General features: G+C 40.0%; 3 protein-coding genes across 9 annotated transcripts; 2 read left to right on the forward strand and 1 right to left on the reverse strand.

Annotated features, from left to right (window-relative positions):
- Positions 1-36: 36 nt before the first annotated feature.
- knstrn (kinetochore localized astrin (SPAG5) binding protein) lies at positions 37-3,379 on the forward strand. Of its 3 annotated transcripts, XR_014758546.1 has the most exons (11): positions 37-110; positions 365-420; positions 570-606; positions 699-728; positions 807-906; positions 1,172-1,286; positions 1,594-1,655; positions 1,824-1,898; positions 2,197-2,331; positions 2,670-2,784; positions 2,872-3,379. XR_014758546.1 is itself a non-coding variant. In XM_084700806.1 (10 exons), the coding sequence occupies exons 2-9, from the start codon at positions 381-383 to the stop codon at positions 2,326-2,328; spliced, it is 582 nt and encodes a 193-aa protein (XP_084556932.1). In that variant the 5' UTR covers positions 77-109; positions 363-380; the 3' UTR covers positions 2,329-2,331; positions 2,670-3,379. The 3 variants fall into 3 exon arrangements, 2 of the variants coding, with proteins under 2 accessions (XP_084556932.1, XP_084556931.1); XM_084700806.1 differs by having other exon boundaries at positions 77-109; positions 363-411; positions 2,670-3,379; XM_084700805.1 differs by having other exon boundaries at positions 89-109; positions 363-420; positions 2,670-3,379.
- Positions 2,333-8,073, reverse strand: adgrg11 (adhesion G protein-coupled receptor G11). Its single transcript, XM_084700807.1, has 17 exons — positions 7,924-8,073; positions 7,702-7,779; positions 7,323-7,370; positions 7,067-7,240; positions 6,858-6,890; positions 6,662-6,736; positions 6,411-6,564; positions 5,945-6,098; positions 5,646-5,780; positions 5,448-5,558; positions 5,306-5,345; positions 5,092-5,192; positions 4,651-4,772; positions 3,920-4,188; positions 3,625-3,715; positions 2,917-3,200; positions 2,333-2,762 (listed from the first exon to the last, which is right to left on the reverse strand). The coding sequence occupies exons 1-17, from the start codon at positions 8,021-8,023 to the stop codon at positions 2,617-2,619; spliced, it is 2,115 nt and encodes a 704-aa protein (XP_084556933.1). The 5' UTR covers positions 8,024-8,073; the 3' UTR covers positions 2,333-2,616.
- A 4,687-nt stretch (positions 8,074-12,760) lies between these two features.
- On the forward strand, positions 12,761-22,381 carry abcd4 (ATP-binding cassette, sub-family D (ALD), member 4). Of its 5 annotated transcripts, none has more exons than XM_084699764.1 (20): positions 12,768-12,871; positions 12,966-13,095; positions 13,536-13,654; positions 13,845-13,972; positions 15,920-16,059; positions 16,174-16,290; positions 16,481-16,606; positions 17,087-17,137; positions 17,290-17,384; positions 17,761-17,882; positions 18,622-18,713; positions 18,843-18,932; positions 19,329-19,531; positions 20,148-20,239; positions 20,529-20,565; positions 20,766-20,815; positions 20,916-20,968; positions 21,199-21,275; positions 21,678-21,793; positions 22,123-22,381. In XM_084699764.1, exons 2-20 carry the CDS (start codon positions 13,061-13,063, stop codon positions 22,192-22,194), a joined length of 1,815 nt encoding a protein of 604 aa, XP_084555890.1. In that variant the 5' UTR covers positions 12,768-12,871; positions 12,966-13,060; the 3' UTR covers positions 22,195-22,381. The 5 variants fall into 5 exon arrangements, 4 of the variants coding, with proteins under 4 accessions (XP_084555892.1, XP_084555890.1, XP_084555891.1 ...); XM_084699765.1 differs by having other exon boundaries at positions 12,794-12,811; XM_084699766.1 differs by having other exon boundaries at positions 12,761-13,095; positions 20,772-20,815.
- The last annotated feature ends 46 nt before the right edge of the window (positions 22,382-22,427 follow it).

Consider the following 22,427-nt stretch of genomic DNA (forward strand, 5'->3'; position numbering starts at 1 on the left):
CCCCCAACGGAAGTAGTAAACGCTAGCTAATCGGAAGTGACGTTCAAATTTTCAAAACAGTCAGCGCGGTCTCTGGCGGTACGAGTCTTCTGTCAATTTATAGAAAAAAGGTTTGTTTGTAGTCAAGTTAATATAACATTCTTGTAACAATTGTCCTTCTAAGTTGGCATTCTAAGTGTCTTCTAATTTAGCATTAGCTTTAAGTGTTAAGGCTAGACTAATTAGAATAATCTGATCAACGAGATAACTTCAAGACTACAGTAACTGGGCTACTGTTTTCTGTTACTGTAGCTGCTGTAGCTAGAGCTAGTTTCTGTAAAAGCAGAACATACTCTGTCATGTTAACAGTTTGTTCGCCAAATAGCTTTGCAGTTATCAAGATGACTTCGAAAATCCCCAGATCAGGACAAGGTAAATTAGGTATCGGCCTACTTCTGCTTCTTTACACCATAATCACATAGTTATGATTGCCAAACGCGACTATTTCTTACATCTTAAGTTAGCTGAAGAGATTGTGCAGTTTGTTTGAATGTGGAGATGGAGAGCTCTCCAATTGTGTCTCCAAACAGATGGTGTATTCAAGCCCCATAACGAAAATGCACCAAGGTGACCCATCCCGTGGAACGATACTTGTGCATACATATCCTGTAGCATGCCAAGAAGTCCATACATTTACATGTTTATTTTGTCTTTGGCAGAAAAATCCCTACAACCAAAAAACAAAAAGGGTAAGTTGTCAATACATTAACACTGGGATAGATAAGCTACATTTTTTAAAACGTCTAAAGCTGTTTGTGTTTTGATAGACCATCTAGCAGGTATGGACAACAGTCAGATATCAGGGACCAGAATCAGCTTTTGGTGGTTGCCAATGAGGAGCTGCAGAAGAACCTTACTGAGACTAAGGTAGTGCCCACATGATTTTAGATCTGCCCACATAAAATTACATCAATAACATCAATGCAATGTAACATTTAAATTGCCTTTTTATATATTCTTGACACATTTAAATGCATAACTTGAATGAAGACTTGGGGATTTATGTGAGGGTAGATTTTTTACTTGGTACTTTTTTAGGACGATAACAGTACAATCAGTGCAATAAAACAAATAGTGAATCTGAAAATCCAATTTTATGTTTACCCATACCTACTTATGTATTTAAATTTAGCAAAGAATGGCCCAGCTGGAGCAGCAGTGCAGTGATCTCCAAGGGGAGAATGGAAACTTCCAGAAACAACTGAAGGACTGCCACGTTCTGCTTGTCGCTGGAAACATTGACCCTGGTAAGGTTGACTTCTGAAATGTTTAGGCCAAATACACACTCGCAGGTTCTTTGAGAATGCATAGGATATCCATAATAACGCACACTAAATACACTCTGGAGCTTTCACCATATTATCAAGTATTTCTCAATTTAACATGGCTTGAGTTTTTCTTAAACATACATTAATTAAAATTACACTAAACTAACTATATCACAGTCTAGAATGCTGAGAAAGACATCACCCCTTAGTTCATGTTTTTTATTAACAAATTTTTCAATTCCGAGTATGCAAATGATAATTGCCTATACACGTTTGACATTTTTAGTTCTGGGTGAAAGAATTGGACAAACTACACAACAAAATGAAGATGAAAGAAAACAGGTGGTGGTAAGAGCATCTGTATTTGTTGAGCAAATGATGGTGTATTGTACTTCAGTAATCGGTATCTGAGCAACCAATTATGGTACCTACCTTCTGGTCTTAATGGATATTTTGGAATTAGCATTATTATTGAATATATTATCAACAAGTCTTATTTCTTTCCCAACTGTACAGAATGTATCCAGAGATCTTTTGGGAGAATTGAACACTTTCTGTGACATGACAACAGAGCAAAGTGAACGCGTTGATGTAAGTGTTATTCTATTAGGAGCACTGGGCTGTATTCCTTTTCCATTAACTTCCCATGTTCCTTGGCCTTTCTAAATGGGACTAGGTCGCATTAGTATACTATCTTAAATTTATCTAAAGTAATCCTTTTGAAACAACCTGCTGTACTCGCCCTCCTGTCCCCCTGCATTAACAATACTATTCCTCAATGTTTAAGTCATCAACAATATTTTGCCAGGTAATTTGTTTAGAGACTTCCTAGTCTGACCTCTTATTTGCTTAACATGGGTTGTGTCTATGGTCCTCATCACATTTCTAGGAAATCCAAAACACCATGAAAGATCTCAAAGAAGCTCGGGAGCTTCTGTTGCAGGAGAGGGAGAGCCTGTCTTTGGAAGTTGAAGAAATGGAGAAGGCTCTTGAGCAAGCAGAGATGCTTTTAGTAAAATAGACAGTGAGTTTTAATATTTTCTTATAGATTGTACATAGAAAACAATTAATGACAGGGTAGGGGGTGGGTAAATATAATTTGTTTACATTGAAATAACATTTTGTATGAAGTGTACATTTTAAAGAACATAAAACGTGTGTTTCTTATATATGTTGTTTGCGTGAAGCTTGGTAATCCTACATTGGATATTCATTTTACATCAAGTATTTGCAAGCTGCTCTGGTCCATAGGCTTACACTATCTTGAAGAACTCAGAACTAATGACCTCCTCTGCTCCTGAACTCAGTGCTATTGTTGGCTGGCATATGGATTGATGTGGGGCTTGAAATTCATGTTGACAGTGCTGAAGGAGCTTTTTCCACTTCCACCGGAGTCTTCAACAGTTGCTCCGACTACCCGACTGGTCTTGTAGTAGTAGAGGAACAGGAAGAAGCCTGGCGAAGGAGCGTGAGAGTGGTAGATTTGTTTTTCATTCAGGATTCAGTCCTATTGCTATGAAAGCCAATCCCTATTCTATCTTTTTATTGCATGTTATCTTTAAAGTCTTTTAGAAATTAGTATGCATCCCAAAAAGCTGACCCTACCCACCTTGAAAGGAGTTGAGGATGGAAAAGATGTAGTAAGATGGCACCCGCAGAGGACCGTTGGCAAAGAAGGCAAAACTCCATGTGATGCCCAGCAGGCATGACAGACCAAAAATCGCAATCATTTTTTTGGCGCCCAAGCCAAGCCAGTTAGTGTCTGTCTCTGAGCTCTTCAGGTAGACCATCCAACGCAGTACGATGATAAATGTAATAAATGTAAACACGAAGACCACCGCATAGTAGCCAATGTTTACAATGTAGTGGACATTAGGATCTCCAATCCAGCACCTTGATATTGTATAAAGGAGAGAAATGTAAAGTTAGGTTGACTAAGTACGACTATCTTGACCCAAAGGCCTATTTTCTGTCTTAGACTATTTCCTGTCTCCAAAATCAAATTCGTAATCCACATTGTTTATTTGATTTCATATGTACTTTAATAAACTTTTTGTAATATAGTCTCTTCATCACATGGTCATGTTACAATTTGCTCCACTTTGAATGTGTCTGAAAGTATGGATTCCTCGAGAATATTGCAGTTATCACATATACACTGTAATTTCCCTTGATTTGCCCTAAGGTGGTACCCCATTAAATTGATTAAGTATTTCAAAGCAGTTGTCATACGCTAGTATGGCATTTACAGGAAGCAAATACCGTATACCATGTGTACAACATTCACTCCTATTGCTATTATCTTTCTGTTACTCACATCATTACATCTTTTCCCCCACTGGTGTGGATGACTTGTTCACCATATTTTCCCAGGCTGAAAAGAACTGCCACAACCACACATGGCAAAACTAAAGAGACCATAGAGGGAGAATTAAAAAGCATGTCATTATCTTATTAAGAGCATGCATGTCAGCCAAGTACTTGAGACACAATATTTGATTGTCAGAGGGATATTTGTTTGCCCTTTTACAGTATTTGCCAGACATTTAGTTCCAATTAGATTTTTGTGTGGACCATCTCTTTATACACAACTATATAAGGTTTGGACTCACCCCACCCAACAATGCATACTTTGAGTATGTAGTGAGAAATGATGATGCTCTTGGCTATATACATCTGCAGACAGAGGTGTAAAGCCATCACACCGAACCAGGTGAAGGTGCTTAACATGGAGAAGTGCATTATGGTAGCCATTAACTGGCAACCCATAGTGTTCCGGAGGTTTGCAATGTGGGCATTGGTCAGGAAGGTGAAATTGAGAAGGAACATGGCTATGAAGAGCTGGATAAGGATCCGGGTGGCGTCGCTGGCCTTGTTCTTCCTACGGTTTTAGAATTTCAAAAATAAGAGCAATGTTGTTAAGGTTGATGGAATCCATTGCATAAATATGTTCTTGATTAAACTTTAGTTGTAAGGACAATTATCTGAAGCATTCCTTTTTGGGAAACGTGAATAACTTGTATTTGGTTCTTCTGACGCCATAGAAACAAACATGTTTTAAAGGTAATTTGGCGGTATAATATGACACAGTACTTGTTTCTTAACAACAAAGGAGCCCAATGTTATCACATAGTTTTCTGTTGCTGCGCTATCAGAGCAGCTGACATGTAAATATCCTGGAGCTATGGCTTTAGAATTTGCACATACAAAAAACCCCTGCCTTTGAAAATGTATAAGCGGTCAACTAACATTTCAACCACTGATTCTTTAGTAGAATAATGACCTGGGACCTAACCTCTCCTTCCTTAGGTAACTGGTATGACACAAGCAACATCATAAGTACCTTATCAGAAAGTGGATGAAGAGAGCCACACCCTGAAAAAACATGGACAACCCACAGCCCGCTGATGTGATGTAGGTGAGGTAGCTGAGATCTTCATCAGAGATGGTTATGTTCGGAGGTGACTAAAAAAACATGAGAATGGTAACCTGATCATTAGGTCAATCTGCAGTGTGCAAATCATCTGTCAAGACTGGAACTCCTAAGACAAGAACTCAAGTTCAGGAGACTCCTAACACAGACCCATAAACTCAAAACCACATAATTCCCCAAACATGAGAAGGTTTTAGAAGAAAAAGTAAGATATTTACTCTCATGACAACACTTTATACGATTCTGATGGGGGAAAAGTTTGCATTTGTTTCTTTATGGATATTCTAACTTTGTCTGACATTCAGAAATGTCCACCATCTTAAAATGGCTAACCCTTTGGAGAGGACCTACCATCAACACAGCAAAGAATGTCAGATGTGTACACTCGCATGTTATATTTTGACCCTGTTCTATGGTTAAACAGCCATCTGTTGTCCAGTTAGGCTGACTTCCTTTGAGACAGAAGAACAAACTCTTAAATATTTGTCAAAAAAGAGCATGTTATTGATATTAAACTACTTTGAATTTCTAATATTACTGTGAAATGTAAATGGCATCAAAATACCTTCACCGCCCCATGACTGGCAAGATGCACTGGCTCCCTCCTAATGTAAAATAAGCAGGGTTCATTTGTTAACTTAAATATGACAAAATCCTTGACAATTATGGCCATTGAAAAAAAAAAGATTGCATTACAAGTAGCCTACCTTATTTATATTGCGATAACTTAGAGATATTTTGTCTGTAAGATTATTGATTAAGGCTCCCATCTCAATTGCTACTACTTCATTGTTTAGAACTGTGCTGTTTTTTAAATCCTAAAAGGATTGAAGAGATTATTATTGACGTACAAATCAGTTGTGGAGTCCATTTAAATGAGTATGAGCATTTATTTTCTTCATTACCTTTGCAAAGTTGGGAAACCAGAAAACACCAGCAAATGAAGTACCATTGGTTGAATTGTACACTTTTTCAAATGCTTCCTTTGAGACAGTTACAGACCTGGAAAATCCATCCAATTTTTTCAAGTCTTGTACAATCTGAAATACAAATGTGAATCCATTAATCCAATGTATTATAACCAATGTACAAGTGGAAATGTTGCTGTCTTTGTCCAATTCAATTTAATAGCAAAGAAGGGGGTGGAGGGATGAACGCTGCCACTATGAAACAAGCTTCCTGAAAGGTCAAGTAATGCACCTACATTAATGGTGGAGTTGGTATTGCCAAAGGAAATTTGTTCAAAATACACAGGGTTGTTCTGCTTCACAAGAATGCCTTTTACTTCTCCCATTGACACAGATGCTGAAGTCTCATTCATTTCGGAGACGAGTGAGGACATGTCTTTCATAGCTTGACTGTTGAGAGTTAGAAATTCATGACTTGAACATACATTAAATATATATGCAGTATAAGCCTGATGACATATCTTTGAAGTGAGTTACAAAACAACCCCTGAGAATACCAAATCTGATCGTGGTAACAGTGTGTTGGACAGACCTTCAGCCTCAACCTCCACTTAAAATATTTCTGTCATGCTACAAACCTGTCATCAAGGACTACAATACACCAACCATAGGAAAAGCAAACACTGTCTGAATCATTTGGATATATCCCCAAAGACTTCAATTTTATTTAACGTGTTGTTTCTCAATAACAATATGTCCTACGAAGCTTTGACTGGGTCGATGTGGTCCTCGTCCATGTTCCTCAATGAAGGAGAAGAAATCTTCTCTTTCGGTTCTTTTGTTGCGTTGTAACAGTTGTAACAATTTACTTGTGATTGTGTCATATTGATGATGATATTTTCTCCATCTTGAATATCTAAAGCAAGAAAATGTATTTGAAATATAATATATTTGAATAATATTTCAATTCCACACGTTTGTCAAATTAGCAAGGAAATTATAGACTTTCTTACCTTTACATTGTAATTCATCAAATTTGTTAATTTTGCACATTTTCTTTGGATGCACACAGGTTACACTGCAGTTGCCTGTCAATGCAACAACAACAAAATTCTCTGCTGTGCGCAAGTAGGTAAATGCCTTGTGTCTTATTAGTGAAAACTGGATAATATGAAATCATAATCTTAATCTGAGCAAAATAAAACATACCAGTGCTTTGGTTAAATAACTCATCATTCTTATCTGAAACAAAGACATTTCTGTGAACAAATCACATTTTCTATGAACTCTTTCATAATTGTGTTCCTGAGTCTAAATCGATGTCTATGGTAAGCCTGCAATCTCTACCTAGGTTATCATAATTAACAATAGTACAAAGTTTCTTGATATGCAACTTTATTCAGTATGCCTCAAGTTACCTATTTTTCCAGACCAGTCCAGTGTTGCTTTCAATAATGAGTTTTGTGTTGCATTGCAATTATTTCCAGTTATTACACACAGAACCATGTTGTCAGTGACATGTTGCTTTGACATATACAGAAGTGTGGAAATGTCCCTTGTTTCCATCCAAAAATCGTTGTTTCTGCACTCAGCTGTTGATTGAATATACAATATAATTAGACATTTTGACACCTGCAGTGTGTCACTGTTATATGTGCTATTAAAAATACTCACAGGATACGTTTTTACTGTTAAATGAAACAAAGCAGGTGTCTCTCAAAACTGCAAGAATAACAAATAACATTAATGACAAAGACTGCTATATCAATGTTTTTTTTCCTGCAGTCAGTGGTCAATTTAATTCATTATGTCTACTTATTTGAAATAAAATCAAATTTTATTTGTAAACCCCTTTCACAACGTCATATAGGACTTCACAGATACTCATAAAACTGCACCCAAACCAACCTAAAACCTTCAGAGAAGACAAAGAAAGACTCAAGAAAATTCAGTGTAGGAATAGATGGCCGTGGCAGTTGGGCTGAGCATCCAATATTGCCTCAGATGGGTTTACATTTGAGTTAATGGAAAGTTTGATAAATCTCATACTGACCCCGTGTAAAACAATTGTTCTTTTTGGGTTTGTGACACCCTCCTTTACGGGCGGGTGGTGGTGCAGAACAGCTCTGATCTGAACAAAGCAGGTGGTAAGAATTTAGATTATCAACAAAACGTGTGCGTGAATGGATGGTGAAACACAGATATTCAGAGTTGTGAATTAGTATATAGCATTTGCAGTGCTCTGCATTGGCATTTGTCAAGTTCTTAAACTTACTGATGAGTCCAGAGTACTCGTCATCCACAATAAAAACATTTGAGCAACCATCGACATTACAAGGATCTGCAACTGTAGAGCATAAAGAAACAAATATCATAATCTCTCAATGCAGTAAGGTGAAGTTTGAAAGAATGGAATAGAATGGAATAAAACACACTGTGTAAATGAATCCTTGTAATATGATTAAAGTAATTTTGAAATATTGTTCAAATGGCTTCCTTTAATGTATTTTTGGCCTCTTTTAAATGAACGATGGACTAACTATACCACTTACTTTACCTTAGAGCAGCGTCATAGCCCAATGGATGTCTTAACTACATGAAAACATTTGAAACTGTAAATCATTGACAGACAAAAACTGATACGATTAGGCCTATTAAGAATCAACAAAAGCCTTTCTGGTTTTTTTTTTACATATTGAGTGATTCTAAACATTTTCTCCTAAATCTGCAAAACATCAGAAGAAAAGACAGTACATAGGCCCAATTCTTAAGACATCCTTAGATCACCTTGATCCTAAATGAAAACTGACACTGAGATTTTGAAACCGCAAGCTGCACCAGGATAGCGTCGCTGTAACACACACTCCGGTAACAGTCCGGACAAAAATGTATGAGGGGTCTCCAGAACACTTGAGCAATGCAAGGCCATATTCAGTGACCTTAATGAGTTTGGGGGAATAGATGCAGGAACAGCCAGTACCTCAGGTATGTAATGTGTGCACAAAATATTGATTCTGTTGGCCTTCGTATCTAGCTGACCGGGTTCAACACAGATGGAGCACAGCCATCAATGGATCTCTGTCTCCTGATACCACAATCTCCTCTTCCATGGTGGAATAAAGATGGCCACCATTGGTCTTTTTGTGAAAATTACTTGTTGACATAACTTGTGCTCTCTGGTGATGACTTCTATGGAAATCAAGTGAATTGAATCCAAATGGTCGTACAGTATTTGCCCTTGCTGTGGGTGCAATGCCCTGGTTGTTTGCCACCGGCTTATCAATCTCTCTTACACATTACCAACAGCCCTGCTGTGTATCCTACTGTCCTTTGTAATGCATGGCATTCCTGTGCAGAACACAACCCACAAACCGACAAAGGAAGCACAGGCCTTTCAATGGCTGTATTGTAAAGCCCCCATGATCGATCTTTAAATTGGTAAGGTATTTTCTGTCCCCAATATTCTTTCCATTACAACTGGGTTAGTGGGCAGGGTTAATTGAATGTGTATTGTCTCAGAGACGTGGGGACAGTATGTACAGTATTGCGTGATGAACCAGGTCTTTAGTGGATTATCACTGTCTCCTGTCAACCAGGAAGTTAAGAAATACAATAATAATGTACTGAGCCAGGGTAATAGCATACAGAGACAACCTCTCGTTTTGCAAAAACACCATGACAGTTACTGAATATGTACACAACGAAAACCTTGTAATTTCCAAAGACCGCATCGAGGTCTAAATTAAAAAATGCCTCAGAGTTGCTGTGTGTTAGTTTTCAGAAGGGTGATTGAAATTTGAAGGTGTTTCTTTTTTGTGATGTAAAGCAACATGAAGAGAAATAGAGCCTCATTTAAATCGATAGAAATATTTCATGAAAAAGTCCTACAAAGAAAATCCTATGATGCTTAAGCAATCTGATTAGATGGGTTCCTATAAAATAAGTATTTGCTCTGTGTCTTTTGAGAATGATATTAAGAAATATTGGACATTTTAATTTGGGTGGATGTAGACATTTGGTAGTCATTTAAGGTGTTTCTACTCACAGGCACAAGTGATCCAGGGAAGAACAACCAACCAAACCGTAAAGTTCATTAAAGCCATATTTCAAGAAGTTCTCATCTCTATACCAATACAAAAGAAATACATAATGTTAAAATATTTTACCTACTTAAGCTGTATATTCAGTAAATCCATCTTTGTAGTTTAGTGACATTAGGTGCCCACAGTAAATTATTTACACAATAGCCTAAAGGTCATAATGGAGGGTCATATTTGCAAAAATACATCTACCTTGTGTTTTAAACCAGTTTCAAGTGGAAGATGTCACATACAAACCAATGAGTAAGTAAGCTATAGTATGGATGAGAAAGCACAACAAACTTAAAATAAAACATTTTCCAGCTTTGTCTGCTATATGGATGTGGGGTGGGGAAAAGGGTGTGAGTTAAGATGACACAATTACAAACATGATAACATTACTGTATTAATCTTCAAAAAAATCATCCCTTTTTACAGCTTTGTGTGTACATCTTTTTACAACAAGTAATACATTAAATATATAGTTAGTACTGTATCTGTTGATGGCATAGTTAATTATCTGTTCCAAATATATAATTTTAACTCTAATATATTGCAATGAAAGACAGGAGTGGTTCTTACCTGATGCATTGATGCTAAGTGACTGGAATAACTGGAGGTGTTTAGGTAGACAGATATGTTTCTCTGGTAGTTGCCTACATTGTAGCTGCATGAAAATAATGTCTGTAGGCCTACATGAATTTGCATAGTGAATTTGCCTTTCAAACTCAGTCATATCCAATGTATGAAATCAGACAGATCTCTGTTTACATTACGCTAGGGTGAATTTGGCTAATCTGGGAATTTTTTTTGCATAAATTTTCTCATGGGAGCTTCCTGATTATCTAGTGCCCTGACCCTACTGTGACACCGACACCACACCAATCAAGTTTTGTGATTTCAGTCACAGAACATCCATGCTAAACCTAGTCAAAGTTATGTGGACTAGACATTGTCATAGTAGAGTCCCAATGTCCCAGATTACCTGAATTCACCCTACACAAAGAACATTTGTGTAGCTATCAGGTGCGCTGCCAGGAATTTTGGGCCCCAAGGATTTATTTTTATATTTATCATTTCTATTAGTTTTTCACTTTTTTGGGGGCCCTGTCAGTCAGGGGTTGTTAACAGGTAGGCTTATACCTTCTGCCTACCTGTACAGCGGAACAATAATGTAAAAGAATGATCAGACGTTCAGGCGCTTGTCTCTTTAGCCATCAACCTTGTGGCATTGTTTCATTACAGAACTGTACATGACATGCTGCTCTCCAGAGTCAGGTAGAGATCGTGAAAAGAGGGTGAACATCCCCCTTATAAGACAGCAGAGTCATCAGTCACACGTGACTTCATACCATATGCAACCTGAACAAATATAGTTTCATGCATTCATACACTTATCCACTCTCAACCGGCACCCTTAGAATCGTCCTAACTTTCCCCCTATATACAGCGCCCCTGGTAGCAATCGTTCTTCATTGTATTTTGAAGTGCAGACACACATGTGGAGCGAAATGTAATGCTTCACATGTCTGGGGGCAACATAGCCTACATGTTAGAAATGGGGAACATACACTGAGAACTAAAAAACAAATCTACTTAACATGCACACATTCATCGATGCCTAGTGCCACATCTCATTCTGAGTGTCCATCTAGCTGTAGGTTGTGAAAGCTTTTTAACAGTTCCCTCGCAGTGTAGCCTACAGGTTTGCCTTACATTATGGGGAAGGCGTGGATTAAAGGTCACAGTTGTCACCAATGCCTTTACAACAACTCAAAGATTATTGGTGCTTTGCTGAGGAGGCCAAGGTCTTGATAAAAAATCACAAACCCCCTTTCTAATTTTTTTTTGTTGAGAAGTTGAGGAAATTAATTTACCATACTGATTTGGAGATACTATATTTGGAATGTCTATTTGATCATATTACACATAGGCCTGATACGTTTTTCCCAGATTAAATAGGCTATAAGCCTACACTATGGTGTGCCAATCTGCCGGTCACCTGATCTACATTAACATTTATGCATTTAGCAGACGCTTTTATCCAAAACGACTTCCAAGAGAGAGCTTACAAAAGTGCATAGGTCACTGATCATAACAACGAGATAGCCCTGAACATAACAAGCAGCCAAAACATGAAGCATACATTGTGAAAACCAAGTGTCAAAAGGAAGAACCATAAAAGCATGCAGTTAAACAAGTTACAATTAAACAACATGAAACTCAAAAAGTGCAAGTGAACCTGTAGAAAAACAATTCAACAATTCACAACGAGTAGGCCTACAATAATTTAAATCCGTTACAACCAACCAACAAGAGCATAAGTCTCTCAATAAGAGTCATGTGATCCTGGAGGAAACAAAGATCAGGTCCAGCCAAGCATTCATAAGTGCCGTTGTACTCTCGGAACAAGTGCGTATTGAGCCTTTTTCTTGAAGGTGGGGAGACAGTCAGTGTCCCTGATGGAGGTGGGGAGTTGATTCCACCATTGGAGGGCCAGACAGGAGAATAACTTGTGTTGGAACCGGGCGCACTTGAGTGGGACAACCAGACGGTTGTCAGAAGAAGACCGCAAGTGGCGGGTGGGGGTGTAAGGCTGGAGGAGAGACTTGATGTAGTCGGGTGCAGTCCCGTTCACCGCTTGGAAGGTCAGTACCAGAGTCTTGAATCTGAGACGGGCCGTGATGGGAAGCCTGTGGAGGGAAAGAGGAGCGAGGTAACATGGGAGCGGGTAGATTGAAGACCAGACGGGGCGCTGCGTTCTGAATCCTCTGGAGAAGGCGGGTTGCTGTGATCTAGGCTATATCAGATTGTAAAAGTAAGCCTACAAATTGTGCATATTATTAATAATGGTATTGTTGCTCCCGTTATGTATTTATTTTATATCCATCATTTGATATTTTGTTTAGAATCCTAGTTTGTTGCTTACCGAACAGAAATAACGTGAGAGAAGCATGTTTAGCCACTAGATGGCAGTGCATAACCGAGAGGGGCGGACATCCATGTCTTCTTCAGCTGTTTGCTAAAAATGTAAACAACGCATTTGCCCTCACTGACTTATGGACACAAGCGTACGCTCTGCAGGTTGAAGACAGACATTACTATAACGAACAGCTATATAGAAATACTCGCGCTAGTTTTGAGGTGATGCACGGGGTATTTATTATGTTATTCTTTTGTATTGTAATGTAAATGTAAATGTGTACTATCTTCCTGTTCTGGTATTTCGATCAAGCAGTACTGTAACTGTCACATAAGTTGACTTGGGAAATCATACATCAATACACAAAACAGACTCTGAGTCTGAAGAAGTCACTGGACTCTTCTGTGCAAATGCCACCACTTACAAGTGTCAGAGGGACTAAAAGGTAAGACTGTTTTGCATTGAATGACTAGTTAATGTCTGTGTACAGTATGTAGTGTCGTTTCAATTAGAAGGGATTACACTTAGTTACCAATTTGGAAACTATGGGAGATCTAGCAAGGTTGCAGTGAATGATCTGAATTGCATAGATATCTTACATTTTTCACATTTGAAGAGGTAATCATCTAGGCTGTGAATAACTCTGCTCTTCCTGTTCAGGGAGTGTCATAGACACTTTGAATGAACTTTGTTTGAATAGAAGTCTGAGAAATAGCAAATACGCATAAAAATATACAATTTTGAAACATTAAATGAGCAAGCCTTTAAGTTAACACTTTCAGAAAGCCAAGTTACATTAAGCACTAAGAGTTGTGACCTGTAGCTACACGTGAAAAAATCCTGCCTGCTTTAATGAATTAATTATGTTTTTGTAAAATTTCCCAGGCCAAAATTAGATTGGAAGTTTGTGCAGAGATTGTGCAGTATTCAGAGGGTCCTCTTTCCATCATGGTTCAACCAGAATGTGCTGATGTTTGGGACGCTACTTTGTGTCACACTGACAGGTATGGCTGCCCCGAGGCTTAAGTTATTGAAATAATTGTGTAAATAAATAGAGCACCAACCTTCTGTCACATTTCTCCAGAACTATAAGATAGCTCATCTAATACGAATACCTTTTGTAGGTCTCAACATTTCAACATGACATTTCAGTAGTCAACTACTAACGGCACGCTGACTCATATTCTTTCTTAGAACAGCTTATCATTTACCAAGTGGGGGTCATTCCAAGCCAGTTCTACGAGGTTCTTTCCAACAAGGACTATGGCGGATTCCGGAGCCTGGTTGGGTTTGCTGTCCTATTAATACTACTGAACTCCTCTGTAAGTGAAAGTTGCTGGTGCGTGGGTTTAGAAAGAAGTCCTGCAATCATATTACCACCTACACAAGTATAACCACTACAATATTACACCCACTCTTTACCACATTATTTCCTCTGAATGAGGAGGACATGCCCTGATGGCCACCACTTTATTTACATTGGGCTTCAGAAAGGAGTGAAAAAGGCTTGACCTTTTCATCAAAAGTTTAGCTCAGCACAGATACCGTGATTGAATCATGAAAGTATGTTTAGATTGTACTAAATGATAGTCGACTGTCAAAAAAAAGCACTCAATGTTTCTGCTGCCTAAGCTTGTGAAATCTAATCACTCTCTGTGGTAACCTTGTCTTTAACTCCTGTTTTACAAGGTCAGGTCAGTCTGTCCTTTTATTATGAGCCATAAGCCTAGCATCTAGAACTTTCCAGGGGGCATACTGTCAATAACAGTGGAGACCAAGCTGCACCCATTTTTATGGCAAGCATGACAGTCTGACTTAGAAATGTAATCAGAGGTGATATTCAGAATATACATTACAGTTTTTTTAAATCGCTATGCCACTTTTTTCAATACTTATAACAAGTTTCCTAAACTCTTAACGCGCATACACACCTACTACACACAATTGGTAAAACTGTGAATTTCATGCACAAAATCACACAATGTAAACTAAACTCAAACACAAATTGTCATAACACAAAAATACACTAAAAATTACTCCATGTCTACCAAAACACTAACACACATTCTCTTTCAACAGGAACCTTTAATAATTCATAGCACAATGTCATAGAAAACAGTAACATCAGATGAATTTACAGAAACTGCATTATTTTATGTGTCAGGTCTCACAGTATATAGATTATAGTTTATGTTTGCAATGCAGTTTCTTTTGAAGCCTCTCTACATTTTAGTTTTGTTGGGTTTAGTAAATGAATGCATTTTGTTTCTTTTGCTGCAGAAATTCAGAACAAAAAAGAATGACCCATCTCAAAGTAGCATTATAGTATGTATGGTTACTGTATTGAAAAAAATAAGACAGAAACATAATTGCTGCAGTAATGTCTTCATTTGCAACAGGACATTACTGCAAGAAATATGCAATATAGCTGCCATTTACAGTATTACCCTAGCTCTGGCCCTTCTCTGAGCGCCACCACACATTCTAACTCCTCTCCCTTGTCCCACTCCTCTCCCTTGTCCTGGTACTTGTCTCTCTCTCCTTTGTGCAGGCATTACTGTATTCTTACTTTCTTCGTGTATATTACTGTATATCTATGTTGTTCTTTTCCCACACAAGATCAGCCCAAAGAGGTCCTCTTTACTGTCTATACCATATGGTCATGCAATTGAAAGAACCTCAACACCTGAGTGTTTCCTAGTTGGGAATCAGCTGTGATTTACAGCATTTGCATAACTTCAGCTGTTTCTCAGTAGCAATGGAATAGAATACAGGGGATATATTTGTGATTCAATTCACAATATAAACAGCTGCTCACTTTGACTTTACCCAATAATTTAGGTTTTGAACATTATGTTATCTGTTTTGCTGACAGTGTGAAAGCATTGGTATATCGGGCAGTAAAAATCGATTGTTTTGGTCTTGGTTGAGCTTGTGTATAAAAGAAGTTCAAGCATTTAAAATAGGTGTTTACTCTATGCATTTTGTGTCAAAGCAACAATAAATGTGTTCATTGTACAGCCTACACAGACGGATGTTGTGCTAACTGTGTTAAGAGTTTAGGAAACGTGTTAAAGGTATTGAAAAAACTGTCATAGCGATTGTAAAAAACTGTAATGACTAGACACTTTCTTGAATAATAGTACAAGGCAAAGGCTCTTTGTCTGTGGTTTGGGTGGCACATACTCTTTGACTGTATAACATGTATCTTGAATGTATAACATGTATCTTCTTTGGCGATAATGCATGCATATTGTCTGTCTGGCCAGCTCAAGAGTATGGACCAATACATTTGCAGTCAGATGTACGTGAGCTGGAGGAAGACACTAACGGAGAGCCTACACAAGGCCTACTTCCAAGGAAGAGTTTACTACACTCTCAACGTGCTCAGGGAGGACATTGACAACCCGTACGTAACCGAGCAGTACATACACTCGCACACACAAGGGAAATGCGGCGTTGTATAGTGCAACGAATCGAGCTGTCGTTCCATTGGTCTATTTTGTGTTTGTGTGTTTGTCAGAGACCAGCGCATCAGCCAAGACACAGAGAGGCTATGCAAACAGATGAGCACCATGGCCAGCAGGCTAATCGTCTCGCCTTTCACTCTTACTTACTACACGTACCACTGCTTCCACAGGTAAGTACTGTATAGGGGTCAAAGCAAGGAGGTAGCCACCATCTAGACATTCCCAACAAAGCAGGGAATTGTACTGACATTCAGATGGATAAGGTTAAAGTTGACCTTTTTTTGTGTCCAAAATGTGCACTGAATAATATTTAGTTAGCATAGCATTGAAAAATCACCTGACCCGATACTTGTCCCACAGTACCGGTTGGATTGGTCCTGTTAGTATCTTTGGTTACTTTGTGATCGGGACTCTCGCCAACAAAGTCCTCATGGGGCCCATCGTGTCAACACTGTTTGAGCAAGAAAAACTGGAAGGAGACTTCAGGTATAGTGCCCTTTTATTAGAGTCATGAGGCATTTTTGAATGGAATGAAAAAGGACATCCTCTAGAGTACCTTCTACTAGTTGTGCTTGGAGATGGTGAGTCAGCAAGGTTAAAGCTAACCCAAGATGTGAATGTGTGGAATGTGGAAGTGGAAGGTCAGATGTAATGTGGGTGTTGGAGACTTGCCTTTAGCACCAGAAGTTTTCACCATTTCTCCACAGATCCATGTTGAAATCACTTGACTGATATACCAGCCAAGTATGAGATAAACGCTATACATTTGTTCCTGTGTTGGAAATAGCATACTGTGCATTGGAAAAATAGATATTGTAAGACTGTTCATAGTCAATGTCATACTCACTCTAAGAGTCATACTCTTCAGTCGAGTCAAACTCTAAAAGGTGTTAGAGTATATAATTTTTCAAACAAAGCTACTTTTGAGTAATATGACTGAAGCTCTGAGTTGCTTTTTACTCCCAGGTTCAAACACATGCAGATCCGTGTGAACGCAGAATCTGCTGCCTTTTACAGGTCAGTCAGCCATTGTTTTTGTAAAGGTTTCTTTAATTAAACTGTACCACCTGATTTACTTTTCAATATAGTTGTTTATGTAGTATGATTATATGGGGGGGGGGGGAGGCTTCATTCCCTCAACCTACGGGGGTGTGTGTTTGTTTGTATAGAGCTGGAAAAGTGGAACACATGCGGACCAATCGCAAATTGCAGACACTGCTGCATACTCAGAAGACCCTGATAAATAAGGAGCTCTGGCTTTACAGTATGGCTATCGACACACTCACATATACACACTCACATATACACACTCACATATACACACACGCATATACACACTCACATATACACACTCGCATATACACACTCACATATACACACTCACATATACACACTCACATATACACACACGCATATACACACTCACATATACACACTCACATATACACACTCACATATACACACTCACATATACACACACGCACATATACACACTCACATATACACACTCACATATACACACTCACAGATACACACTCACATATACACACTCACATATACACACACACACACACACTCACTCACTCACAATTGCAATCCTCCATTCGAATGACTCCTGGATTCCTCTCCTGTCTTGTCAGTCGGAGTGAATACCTTTGATTACCTCGGTGGCTTCCTCAGCTATATCGTCATCGCCATCCCCATCTTCTCTGGGCTTTATGACGGCCTCGGCCCCGGGGAGCTGAGCGCTCTCATCAGTAAGGTAGGCCTTCCCTCAGCCTGTTTCCACTTCCTTGCCAAAGGAGAGAGTCTCACAAGCAGTGGTTGCCGTGACACACAGGGTCTAGGCAGTGGGATTCAGTGGGGGGGGGGGGGGGGGGGGGGGGGGGGGGGCTTATGGACGTGTGTTACTTAAATGTTCCACAAAGTGGGGTCTTGTGATTGTATGGATGGTTTGTATGTGCTTAGAAACACTCACATGTCATGGAGCAGCCCAGTATTCACTGAGGTGGACATTTTGAATGGCTAGGTTTTTCGCTTTCTTATCATCTTTGTAGATATTTTAGCAGCATTGTGGACCACTCACGTATACATATACACTTGTATTATATTTTGTGTAGCTTATATGGGGTGATTTCACATTTTGCTCGGACTTAGGTTGAACTTGTAAACATCAGAAACATTTTGTAATCTGAAGGACCCTGTTTCAGTAGTAATTCCACTATTGGCATCGTGGTGGCATCATACGCTATTTAAAATGAGCTGTAACTGAATCTGTTACTGTATCTCTGAATGGGCGTGTTCATGAGGTCATCTATGCAACCAAAAGTTTTGTTTCCACGTATAAATGCATTCTCTCTCTCTCTCTCTCTCTCTCTCTCTCTCTCTCTCTCTCTCTCTCTCTCTCCCTCTCTCCCTCTCTCTCCCTCTCTCTCCCTCTCTCTCTCTCTCTCCCTCTCTCTCCTCTCTCTCTCTCTCTCTCTCTCTCTCTCTCTCTCCAGAACGCCTTTGTCTGCATCTACTTGATAAACGGCTTTACTCAGCTAATAGACCTGTCAACCACTCTGTCAGATGTGGCCGGATACACCCACAGGTACGCCGCTGCATACTGATGACCTTGCAGAGTGTGTGTGTTAGTGTGGGTGGGTACGTGCGTGTGTGTGTCTGAATCTGTCTTTCCTGGTTGTGCCAACCAAATTGTGTGTGTGTGTGTTCTGGATAGGATTGGGGAGCTGAGGGAGGTGATGGATGACATCTTGAGAAGGCAGTGTGACTACGACCCAACGTCAGGGGATACTTATGACTTTGACAGGTAGTTCATTTCAAGTCAAAGTATTTTAAATGTGTAACCTATCCCCCCCATTTGATCCAACTCCTCCGGTTACATGATTAAACACCGCATTGTTGTTGCCTTAAAGGAAGTGTTGCATTTTTGACACGTGAGTGAGAAATATTTGTTTATCTGGGTTTGCTGCACTTATTATGACTGAATATCAAATCAAAGTGCATTTCAAAGTGCACTTTCACAATGGGGGATTTACTCCAATAATAAAAACACGTGACATGTATCATTTATATATATGTATCATGTATCTATCGCTAACTATTAGCGTGCGAAGTTCATAAAGTACAGCATAGCATATATACAGTTAGTGACATTCGCTAGGACCGCGACCCGTGTTTTCTGACTGCGGTGCCTGTGACACAGTGACCACGTCCACGGGGGCCCCGTAGACACGGCCTTCATCCTGGAGCGACTGTCCTACAAGTCCCCCTTCTCGGACGAGCTGCTGGTGGAAAACCTGAATCTGAAGATCAGCCAGGGCTCCAACATACTGGTGGTGGGGAACACAGGCACGGGCAAGACCTCCCTCCTCAGGGTCCTCAACCGCCTCTGGGAGGCTCACAGCGGTGAGGCCTCGCCCGGTGCCCGTCAGTGTGTTTGTGTGTGGCCGGGGACCAGCTGGGTCATCGGGGGATGCTTTATTGTGTTTGCCCCTACGGGGTCTATGATGACCGGCGTGCATTTCAAAACCCTGACATAGGTCTGAGCTTGAGAGAGGGAGAGGGCTGGAGATGGGTGGGGGACTGAGTCAGAGGGAGAGAGATGGAGAGTGATTAACAGAGGGAAATGGTTTAAAAACGAATGATGTGATTATGTTGTGACAGCATTATGGGGCTTGGGGTACAGCACACAATTTGACTTTGGCATTATTAATCCCAACAACTAACAATCTGCATGATAGTCAAATCTGCATTATAAATAAAGTGTTTATCGTAGCATCTACTACCGCCACTAATATTGTTGCATTTATAATTAGAAAGGACTCACAGAGGTGTGCACACCCATCTCATGCTCTGTCTGTATGGGGGGTGTGATCATGCTCTGTCTGTATGGGGGGTGTGATCATGCTCTGTCTGTATGGGGGGTGTGATCATGCTCTGTCTGTATGGGGGGTGTGATCATGCTCTGTCTGTATGGGGGTGTGATCATGCTCTGTCTGTATGGGGGGTGTGATCTCCCCAGGTTTTGTCCAGATGACCTCATGTTTCGGGCCGAGGGGGATCCTCTTCCTGCCCCAGAAGCCGTACTTGACTGACGGGACACTGAGAGAGCAGGTAGCCCACTCACAGCCCTCCCCCCTCTCCCTCTCCCCTCTCCTTCCCCCTCTCCCTCCTCCCCTCTCCCTCCCCCCTCTCCGGCCCCAGCAAAGGTGTTCTACATGCCCTGTCAATCGTTTAAAGCTTTGACCGATGTCATTTCATGACACAACTCATTACGCGACCTTGTTTTTTGACTTATTCTCCGCTTGCACTATGACTTGGTTTAGGGAAACAGGGGTCTCGTTACGGTAAATGTGATGCCGTTTTCTCTACACAGGGTTTTTAATTGACTCTTTCTCTTCAGGTGATTTACCCTCTGCAGAAGATTTACCCTCAGTCAGGTATGGTCAGTGATATTTTCTCAATTTTCAGAATTGATTTTTTTAAAATAAAGTACCAACCTGTTGCAAGGCAGATGCAAGTTACTAGAGAATAGTGTGAATAGTACCAAATATTTAGGATTCTAAATGTATTCCTCAGAATGGTTATTATTCTGAGTAGGTCCTACATCCATGTGGGCTTAATGGCTGCATGTTTGCAGGGTCAGTGGACGACGAGAGAATCTTACAGTATCTAGAAGTGGCAGGAGTGGTACGTTTATATTGATTTCAGTGTCAAATCCTTTCGCTACATATATGTCAATATTCATCTGAGATTTGTCATAACCCCTGCTGTCTGTTTAATTCTGAAGTCTGGTCTCCTGAAGAGGACAGGGGGACTGGATGGAGAGGTGGACTGGAGCTGGTAAGAATCAACAACACTAGTTTGAAGGTCAAAGAGAACAGTGAGGAGAGCATACACACTTGCTGTTTTCCTGCACTCAGTCAGCTCCATGCATTGCTATTTGCTACGTATTTGGGAAATAGCTCCATAAATATACATATCATTGAGTTTTTTTTTTTCATTTATAATGTTAGTCTTCTACTCGGAAGTCATGTATGGCTGGCCTTCTTTTTCCTCCTCTGTTTCTGCAGGTATGATGCTCTCTCTCCAGGGGAGATGCAGAGGCTCTCCTTTGCCCGACTCTTCTACCTACAGCCCAAATACGCAGGTGAGTCCTTGGGTTAGCAACAAGACTGTACTCATCACAGGAGCGAATAGATCTTCATTTATGATTCAAAACAAGACGATGTCTGTGAATGATGACGTCACTGTGGGCATGTAAGATTATCCATACGGTGGTTGTCGCATTGGCCACATCTGTATTCGAGCATTACTCTCATCAATGTCTCTAAATGTAAAAAGATACGGTATGGAACTTCCAGAACGTGAGCTTTGTGAAAACACTTCACCGTGACTTTGACGAGGAGGTGGCGCTTCAAAAAAGACAGCATGGCATCAGAGACACAGACCATAAGGTCAACCGTTGGTGTACATATTCATCATGGCTGACTTCATAACCTGGATATGTGGCTTCTACAAAGTGTTCCTCCCCTGTTTTGCTACGTCTCAGTGCTGGATGAGGCCACCAGTGCTCTGTCGGAGGAGGCCGAAGGACAGATGTACCGTGCCTGTCAGCAGCTGGGGATGACTCTGCTTAGTCTGGGCCATCGCAGCAGCCTGGAGAAGGTAAGCTCCACCAGGACCCAACCTGCACCAGATTAAGCTCGCCACAGAGGTCGACGATGCCGTTTCAAATGTTATTTAAAAACGAGGCGTTTTTTTCTAGATTTATCTATATGTTATCTTTTTACAACACCGGCAATATTTGGTTTCAAGACAACTCGTTTGTTTAAGCGTCAAAGGAGAAAATTGTCGTATTACAGGGAACTGTGTTTTCGTTTTTTTTTCTGGATGCTGTAGGTAGTCTTTAGATGTTGTAAAGCAACAGAATGATAATGCTTTAGGCCACAGAGGACAATACTTAGCAGGATCTGTTTGTGTCTGTTCCTCCACAGTATCATGATGTCCTGTTAAAATTGTGTGGAGAAGGTCGCTGGGAGCTGACCAATCTAAAAAAGGATGTATGATTTTGCTACGGATTAAGTATTCATCTCCAAATAACTGTGCAGTATGAACCAATCATTTTTATGTCGCTTTTTTTGTCCTTGATCAAGCTGAGAGAATAGAGTGCTTCGAACTCTATACCATTCTCTTCATGAGTCTTTTTAAAATGATCATATTTTGTACTACAATAAAAGCTTTATTTTAACGTGACTGTTAATGTGAAAATGTGTGGTCGAGCAAAGTGCACTTTGTGCAT

The sequence above is a fragment of the Hypomesus nipponensis genome, chromosome 6, assembly GCF_054491055.1.
Source record: "Hypomesus nipponensis isolate SF chromosome 6, ASM5449105v1, whole genome shotgun sequence".
NCBI lineage: Eukaryota > Metazoa > Chordata > Actinopteri > Osmeriformes > Osmeridae > Hypomesus > Hypomesus nipponensis.

What these genes read in the sequence shown, in the direction of transcription:
- knstrn (XM_084700805.1), top strand. Translation starts at nt 381, where the DNA reads ATGACTTCGAAAATCCCCAGATCAGGACAAGGTAAATTAG. An exon ending in ATCAGGACAAGGTAAATTAG is followed by an intron (nt 421 to 569) that starts GTATCGGCCTAC and finishes GTCTCCAAACAG; the next exon opens with ATGGTGTATTCAAGCCCCAT. An exon ending in ACAACCAAAAAACAAAAAGG is followed by an intron (nt 729 to 806) that starts GTAAGTTGTCAA and finishes GTGTTTTGATAG; the next exon opens with ACCATCTAGCAGGTATGGAC.
- abcd4 (XM_084699764.1), top strand. Translation starts at nt 13,061, where the DNA reads ATGCCACCACTTACAAGTGTCAGAGGGACTAAAAG. An exon ending in ACGTACCACTGCTTCCACAG is followed by an intron (nt 16,291 to 16,480) that starts GTAAGTACTGTA and finishes CTTGTCCCACAG; the next exon opens with TACCGGTTGGATTGGTCCTG. An exon ending in ATCTAGAAGTGGCAGGAGTG is followed by an intron (nt 20,816 to 20,915) that starts GTACGTTTATAT and finishes TTAATTCTGAAG; the next exon opens with TCTGGTCTCCTGAAGAGGAC.
- adgrg11 (XM_084700807.1), bottom strand. Translation starts at nt 8,023, where the DNA reads ATGATATTTGTTTCTTTATGCTCTACAGTTGCAGATCCTTGTAATGTC. An exon ending in GTTATTTAACCAAAGCACTG is followed by an intron (nt 6,737 to 6,857) that starts GTATGTTTTATT and finishes TTGCATTGACAG; the next exon opens with GCAACTGCAGTGTAACCTGT. An exon ending in CCAGTCATGGGGCGGTGAAG is followed by an intron (nt 5,193 to 5,305) that starts GTATTTTGATGC and finishes TCTGTCTCAAAG; the next exon opens with GAAGTCAGCCTAACTGGACA.